This window comes from Macrotis lagotis, chromosome X (genome assembly GCF_037893015.1).
Source record: "Macrotis lagotis isolate mMagLag1 chromosome X, bilby.v1.9.chrom.fasta, whole genome shotgun sequence".
Classification (NCBI taxonomy): domain Eukaryota; kingdom Metazoa; phylum Chordata; class Mammalia; order Peramelemorphia; family Peramelidae; genus Macrotis; species Macrotis lagotis.
The window spans coordinates 217,928,116-217,937,053 of NC_133666.1; the positions used below are offsets into that span (position 1 = coordinate 217,928,116).

General features: G+C 39.1%; 1 protein-coding gene across 1 annotated transcript; it reads right to left on the reverse strand.

The window, feature by feature from the left end:
• Nucleotides 1-698: 698 nt before the first annotated feature.
• LOC141500337 (large ribosomal subunit protein eL6-like) lies at nucleotides 699-1,408 on the reverse strand. Its single transcript, XM_074203446.1, has one exon. It carries the CDS (start codon nucleotides 1,406-1,408, stop codon nucleotides 743-745), a length of 666 nt encoding a protein of 221 aa, XP_074059547.1. The 3' UTR covers nucleotides 699-742.
• Between the last annotated feature and the right edge of the window lie 7,530 nt (nucleotides 1,409-8,938).

Here is an 8,938-nt window from a genome sequence, read left to right on the forward strand (position 1 = left end):
ATTGCTATTTGTCATATTAGAAATTAAAACATCTCAGTATTATTATAAAAACATTTTTTTTTCACCTCATAGATCCTCTGAAAGAACCTCTAGGATCCCCAGATCACACTTTGAGAAGCAATGTTGTTGTAAAATGTTCACTTCATGAGAACAAGCACTGTCATTTTTTTTTTGATTTTTGAATATCCTTGGGACCTAAACTATGACCTGGTCTTGCATAGGATAAACCCTTAGTAAAGGAAAATTGATTTAGTTATCCAAAGCATTCAAATTCATTTGGAATATTCTTAATAGTCTAGCCATTTTCCCAGTCTTCCTGAGCTCTACTAGAATTATTGAATTTCAACAGTGTATTACCTCAGAAAGCTAGCTGATACCATGGATAGAGTGCTAGTCCTGGAGTCAAAAAGAATCCTCTTTGTGAGTTCAAATCTGACCTTAGACACTTCCTAATTGTGTGACCCTGGGCAAGTCACTTTAACACTTGCCTCATTTTCCTTATCTATAAAATGAACTGAAGAAGAAAATGCCAAACCATTCCAATATCTTTGACAAGAAAACTTCAAATGGGGTCACAAAGAGTTGGACATGACTGAACAGCAACATTGTATCGCCCTAAAGCTTTTATTGATGCTAATTTACAGTCTCCCAATGCCCATCAGATCAAATTTCTGACCCCCAATACTTTCTCTTTTTTTTTTCGCTATTCCAAATATTTTAATAAGAGTTCTCTGCAAGGCATTTAGAACACCAATTTGTGAGGATAAACTCCATTGGAGAGAGAGAATACAGAACGCAGGTAACCGCGGAGCTGAGGAATTTTCTTGATTTGGGGCAGGAGCTGAGAGTCCACTGCTTTCTGATCATCCTTGCGCTGCTCTGTAATCTCATATTTCTCTTTCTCTGTGTCAAAAATCTCTCCTTCTTGGTGTCTGGGTTTACGGAGCCTCTTCTTCTTAAAGTAAGCATCAGTAAGATGATTTGGAATTTTTACACCAGAAAGGTTAGCCCTAGTAGAGGTGGCAATTACAAATTTCTGATGGGTCCTTCGTAGAGGAACCCGATTGATGGTCAGAGGTCCAGTCACCAGTAGCAAACCACTAGCCAGCTGCTTCAGGAAAACCACGCGCTTGCCCCTTTGGCGGCCAGTGAGCATAATCAGAACTGTGCCTGGGGTGATGCTAGAGCGAAGTTTCCTCACATGCTGGCTGAAGGGTTTTTTGCCATGACTTAGGAGTTTTCTGGGCACATCTTCAGTAGGGTAATACCTGGGCATTTTGCGAATCTTTACCGCTCGGTTTCCTCCATTTTTATCACCACCAACTGGCTTTGAGATAGTAGCAGGCACCCTGTCTTTCTTTTTCCTTTCAATCCGGGTTTTTGGTGCAGCATATTTCTGCCTATACATGGCTCTCTGCGGGAATACATTGCAGACATGGAGTATCTGCCGATCCCTCGAGCCAAGACTGGGTTTCTACTGCAATGCTTTCGAGGTTTTTTCACCACCTTTTCAGCCCCATCTTCCTTTTTGGCCTTCCTTTCCTTTTTTTCCTTTCTGACCTTTTTCTTTGGAGGCTTTGGGGGGGGGGGGGTTTGTCCGCCATCTTGAGAGAAGGGGAAAGAGCCCCTCAATACTTTCAAAGCAGTAAATAAATGCTTATTAATAAGCATAACATAATAGGTATAAAACAGGTCCTATACTAAAAAGACTTTACAGTCTAATTGGGGAGATAAGAATGCACATAAAGATGTAGCTAAAAATAAAGGACTGTAAATAAAGATCAATGGGTAAGACAAGTATCAAAGAAGGGAGGCTCCCTGGGAAGACTTCCAAGGAGATATAGGATTGGATCTGTGCCTTCAAGGATAGGCTTTGATTAGGGAAGGGAAGGGAGAAAGAATTCTACAGAGGGGAAGAGAGGAAAGTTTTAATTTAAAGAGAGAAGTAGTTAGACTAGTCTGGTTAGGAAAAGTCCAATTGGCTCTAGGTTGTGGAGAAGTCCCTAAGCGTAAGTACAAGGCATTGAACAATAAACCTCTGGATGATGAGGAGCTGTGGAAAACTTTGAACAAAAAAATTGAGATAATGTGAAAAAGTTGGAAGAATTTAATGGGTTGCCGTGAAATACTAAGATTCTACAAGTGATATTCTCTAGCTGCAAATAACAGACTACCATGATTTCAGAAGTATCAATGTTACACATTGAAAGCAGTAACAAGATAAATGGCATGCCCAAGTAGGCTGAAGCATACTACAGGGATTTGCATGAGTTGAAAATTATGTTTATCTCTAGAAAAGGAAATGAGCTGGTCATGTAGTGAAAATTTTTTTCTTGCTGAAGGAATTTGATCACCATTCCCATGCCCTGCCCTTACACGGGGGGGGGGGGGGGGGGGGGGGGGGGGGGGGGGAACTTCAGCTTCATGTTGATGCCCTTTCAAAAGACCCTAGCTGGGGCAGCTAAGTGGCTCATTGGATAGAGCACAGGTTCTGGAGTCAGAAGGACCAGAGTTCAAATCCACACTCAGACCCTTAATAATTACCTATCTGTATGACCTTGGATAAGTCATTTAACCCCATTGCCTTCCAAAAAAAATAGACCCTAGCTTTATCAATTTCCTTAGCTTCTATCATCTGCACTGTCACTCTACTTTAGCCATGCACAAGGAAGATCATATCCTTGATAGTATCACTTTCAACCCTTCTCCCTAACAGTCCATAACTGAAATTCTTTTATCTGATCATAATCTTCTGATCTTTCTTCATTGATGTGCTGGAGCTAGGCCCTATCAACTAAAGCTGATTTTTTTTTTAATTTTAGAGAATTTACACCCAGAAATCAGTAAATACTACAAATCAGAGCTTGAGTTATGGTGTGGAATGGACAAGAAAGCAATTGTGAAAATTACAATAATGCAAATTAAACTCAAGTTTGTCAAGGTGATTTTTTTTTCCAAAGAAGCAGTTATTGAGCATTTAACAGCATTCCCCTGACTTCCGCTTCGCCCTTTGACTCACTGCTTCTAAACCTATTCCTTATTTTCCCGTCAATCCTCAAGCATTCCACCCCCACCTCCCAGCTTTCCTTGGCTATCACCCCCAACACTCTCTTCACTTATAATCTTGATCCCATGTCACCCACCCTTGAATCTCTGTTCCCCTCATCCTGGCCCCATCAATCCTTTTCCAAATTCTAATCTTAGGTTATTCTAACCATCTAACTTCTCCAAGTTTTTCTGAGTACTGATAATCCATTACTATAGGAAGTCATAAAACTATGATGACTGGGTCTACTGCAAATTTTTAAAATATCGTATATCTTCTTTTCTGCACCCATATCGAGTTCAGGCTCTTATCATCTCTTGTCTGAATTATTGCAATATTTATTTCCCCATCTCCAGTCTCTCCCTTTCTAAGCCATCCTTCACATAGCTGCTATATTGGTATTTCTAAAGTACAAGTGTGACTATGTCCTTCTGCTTAGGAAGTTTTAGAAATTTACTATTTCCTCTAGAATAAAACACAAACTTCTCTTTTTATAATTTAAAACCCTTATCTATCTAGCTCTAGCCAGCTATCCAGATTATTGATTGTACATTACTCTCCTTGCGATACTCTATATCCCAAGCAAATGGACCTATTTTCTACTCCTAGAAGACTACCCCACATCTCCTATGACCAAGTTTTTTCTGAGACTATTCCCCATGCCCACAACATTCTCCTTTCTCACCTGTACCTCTTAGGACCCCTTCTCAGATTAAGTGAATGACACCTACTTCAAGAAGCTTTTTACTTATTTTCTCAATTTTACCAGTGAATAGTGCAGTGAATAGGCCTTGGAGTCAGGACTGGAGTTTGAATCCAGCCTTCAGATATTTGCCACTTACTAGCTGTGTGACCTTGTGCAAATCATGTAACCCTGATTATCTGCTATCCAGTCAACCTGATTCATATCTGGCCACTGGACCCATATGTCTCTGGAGGAGAAAGGGAGGCTGGTGACTTGGCAAAGCCCCCCCCCACACTCAAATCCAATTCATGTGCTTGTTATGGTCTTTTCTGAGAATTGATTATTACTGAGAAATTATTTTGTATTCCCATAGTACATATTTTGTGTTTACATTTTGCTTCCTCCCAGTAGATTATCAGCTCCTCAAGGGCAGGCAGCACAGTACCTGGCACATAATAATAACATAACAACACAATAATAGCATTTCTGTAGTGCTTTAATATTTGTAAAATGCTTTTCTTATGTAAATATTATCTTATTTGATCCTCACAAACACTCTGTGGGAGATACTGGTATTATCCCCATTTTATAGATGTAGAAACTGAGGCAGAGAGAGAGGTTAAGTAACTCTCCTGAAGTCCCACATCTAGTGACCAAGGTGTAGGGAAATTTGGTCTTCCTGCCTCCAAGTCTAATACTCTCTATCTGCTAAAGCACCTAGCAATAGGTACTTAATGAATGCTTGTTGAGTAGAATTGCTGGATCAGAAACAATAGATGTTTAGCCAAAGGGGAGTACCAGTATCCCTGAGATATGAAAAGAATTAGAGTAAGGCCTCTAATACACAGAATAGAAATTTACAGACTACCAGGGAGAAGAATTGCACAAGATAACAAGAGCCAGGGATGGGAATATTTTTCCCTGCAGAAATGGAAGAAGTTCCTGCACCAATAAATTCATAGCTTCCAAAGTGCTGAGATGGTTTGGAAGCATCCAGCTTTGGATGCTGAAGTTTTTGTAAAGATCTCCATATTCTTCCTCTTCATCCTCAATATCATGAATTTTGGATTAGCCAACTACAGAACCTATGTCAAGATGGTAGAATTGAAGCTTCTTCTCTTTGACATAGTTAGCTATCAGCCTTCTCTTCTCCAGCACTGAATCCATATCCTGATGACTATTGGGATTTTAATGTCACAGTCTCCAGTTATTTAACAGGATTGGCAAATAAATTCTAAAGTCTAGTTCAAAATGTTGGCCATCTTGCATAGTTTTTAAATACTTTAGTTTTCCCTGCTGATGAGGATCATACCTTGGATTAATCTGGCAATGAATTTCAGTAACATGAAAACTAGACTAGTGAAGCATATTTTTTCATGTTTGTTTTAACACTGACATTATTAATTTAACTGAATTCAACAAGTATTTAGCATCTTGCAAAATGTTTGACATTGTAGAAGAGATACAAAGGAAACATAGCCATTAATTTGTAGATTAATCTAGCTGAGATCTTTGAGTTCATCTAATCCAGGGATTTCTAATCTCTTTTTGTGTCCCAGGTGGTCTGTGGATACTGTCTCATAGCAGTGAAATACATAGAATTACAAAGGAAACCAATTATATTGAAATATGCTTATCAAAATATCAAAAGTTAACTCACTCTTTGGAATCTATCCACAGTTAAGAACCCCCTTTTTCCTTTTTTTATTTATTTTTAATTTTTTTCCACTTATATGTAGTTTTCAACATTCCATCCTTTTACAAGCTTTTGATTTCTAGATTTTTCTATCACCCTACTTTTATTCTCCCTCCCCATGGCAGTGAGCAATCTGATATAATTGCACATGTACAATTATGTTTTACATCTTTCCATATTAGTCATATTGCCGAAGAAAAATTAGAATTTAAGGGACAGCTTGGTGGTGCAGTGGATAGAGCACCAGCCCTGGAGTCAGGAATACCTGAGTTCAGATCTGACCTCAGACACTTAATAATTACCTAGCTGTGTGGCCTCGGGCAAGCTGCTTAACCCCATTTGCCTTGCAGAAACCTAAAAAAAACCTTAGAATTTAAGAGAAAAAAAAAGCAAAAAAACCCCATAAGTTTTAAAAAGTGAACATAGTATGTTTTGTTCTGCATTCAAGACTCCATAGTTTTTTCCTCTGGATGTGGATAGCATTGGAATCCCTTTTTTTAATCCAACTCATTATATAAACCAGACCCAGAAAGATGAAGGGTCTTAAGCAAGATCACACAACTAGTTAGGAAAGGTGACAGACAAACAGACAACTAAACCAGACTCTAGGTCATAGGACTTGATCCTCCCCTTCAAAGAGCTTATAGTTTTATTATTGCAGAGATAGCATATGAAGCAATTCAAGGTAAATGTCAGGCAATAAATTATATAAGGCTAAGTGAATCAAGCCAGTTGCTAAAACTAGATCTGTTTTTCCCCAAGTCATAAAGGGGGCCCCGGGCAAACTGACCTAGCAAAATGCATACCAACATGAAACCAGCCAACAAATTGTATTGTTATGGCTTTGAGCTGAATGTTTACACAAAGAATTGCATATAATCTATTTGAGACAGCCATGGTATACTAAGCACATATGAGACACACAGTAAACACTGACCCTATCTTCTAAGATATCAGCTTTCAATATTAATGTTTTCAAGAACTCAGCTTAGTCACGTAGCAGCAGGGAAGCTACTCCCTAATACTACAAAAATACTACTTCAGGTATTTTGACAGATGCATCTCTCAGAATTCTCTCTCCAGATAAACTTGACAGCTTCTCTATTTTAATTAAGTCTCAGTGGTCCTAAAGGGGTGGGGTTTTTGTAATAAATATTCACACACCCAAGTAACAGGCCACCTGGTTGTTTTCAGGAGTTGCTGGGGGTGGATGGAAGTAGTTAATCATGGATCAAATGCTTCTGGTCTGAGACTGCTGTGAAACAACTCCACCCTGGGCTCTGTAAACTTTCTCTGCCCTTCAAATGGAAAGAATCCATTTAGTTCAATGTTCCCTTAAGTGGGCTCAAAGAACTTCCAGCATGATCTCCAAGGAAGTCAGGGCCACCTGAGCTAACCAAAGCCCCAAACTGGGAACAGCTGTGGGGTAGATGGTGGCTCCAGGGGCTGTTAGCTCAGCCTCCTGCTTCCCCCCTTAACCCTCCCTTTTGTTGACAAATCTTTACTGTCCTGTGGGGAGTGCTGTGGAAGCCAATTATCACCTCCCCACCTGCTCCTTGCTCATATCCTTTCCTGTCCTAGGATAAGTAAAAGCAAGCCATGGTCACCCCTTCAGTCAATATAGAACTCTGGGCCCCATTTTGTTTGGGGTGTAGGGGCAAAAAGGAATCATAGTGATGGGGGGCCTGGGTCACAGAGTATAGTTCTAGTATTTCCTTCCCATAGTTCGACATCAGCCTTCACTAATCCTTGTTTTGTTTAGAATAAAGCAAGATTTAGGTGATGTGATTTTTCTCTTATGTATGTATTAAGTACTCTCAATGGGGAACTCTTCAGAATTGAAAAATGCCCCTTTGTTCCATCTCTGAGCCTTGACACAGGCCAGTTTGAGACTGACCTTAATGCTAGACTGGTGGGTTGATCCAGGCTATGTACTATATCCCACTGCCAAACTCAAGACAACAAACCTGAAATTAAGACTCTTGATTCAGATACATTAGAAATGTTAAATAAATTCACTGCCTAAAATAAGGCAATAGTGTAAATCTTTGGAAGATGTAATGACTGCCTTCCCCAAGAGCCCCAGAATGATCACTAAATCCCTGAGGTTAGAGGTTGGTGTGTAATGAGTGCATAGGGGATTAAGATTCATGGGTAGACTGAATTTAGAATGCCTCCCTAGGCTATACTAGGAAGTCTAGGCCAAGTTATAAGGGCCTGTTGACCACTGGCAGTTTTGTGAAGAAAAAAGTAATGGCATTCAGAAAACGTTTCTAGCTCAGTCAGCAGGATATAATATAGAAAAGTCAGAATTTGGAACCTGAAGTTATGGGGTTTCAATCCCAACACTCACCCACTCACTACCTGCATAAATTTAGGCAAGTCACTTTAGAGGGTCCTCAGTTTCCTCAAATATAAAATGAAGAGATTGAATTGGCTGATCCAAAAGGCCCTGCCCAATTCAAAATCTGTTTTCCTAGTAGAGAGGAATATTTATTTCATCCCTCTGGGCACATCCTCCACTGATGCAAATGACAAATTTTCTGCTCCTACTTTCTTCTCAGATAGTCTGCCTAAACTGCATTAGCCATTAAACAAACAAATAAAAATTTAGCATCTAGAGACTTACAAAGGAATAAAAAAAATAGGTAAATGTCTGAATAGATAAATAAATTGACTTAATCAAATGGCTAATAGCCAATCTATCAGGCCCATATTTGAAAATTTCAACTTAGGGGCCTACAGTTTAGTGACTCAGCAGATCGAGCTCTGTGCCTAGTCAAGAAAATTTAAGTTCAAGTCTAGCCTCACTTATTAACTATGTGGCCCTGGGCAAGTCACTAAGCATCAGTTTACTTCAGTTTCCTCATCTATGAGATGGGGATATTAATAGCACTTACTTCAGGGTTTTTGTGGGGATCAAATGAAATCATATTTCTAAAGTAATTTGTAAATCTTAAAGCATCACATAAATAATTACATTATTATTTTTATCTACCAGAGTTTGATTTCCACTGGCATATCTTCCTAAAAAACAACAGCAACAAAACAGACTTTCCAATAATACTTAAGACATTGAATAGAATTTTGGTGAAGAAAATAACTTATTTATTAAAGGGAAGAGGTGGTGAGGCAATCAGTTAAGTGTCACACAGCAAGTAAGTATCAAGTATCTGAGGTCAAATTTGAACACAGGTCTTCCTGATTCCAGGACTGATTTCTATCCACTTTGTCATCTAACTGCCCCTAACTTATTTTTAAAAGCTAAAGTCAGTAATTAAATTTGGCACCAAAATGTGTATGGGCATTAAATTTGGTGATATAACAGGAAACAAAAAAAAGTCACCATTGCAAAGTCATTCATTGGAGTCAAGAAGGCCTGGGTTCCAATGCTGCCAGTGACTGGTACTGGTTGTTTCACTCAATTTCTAAGTGCCCCAGGCAACTTTTTAAGATTGTGTTTCAGAACAAGTGGCAACCTGCATTGGTTAAGAGGAGTGTTCTCACTAAA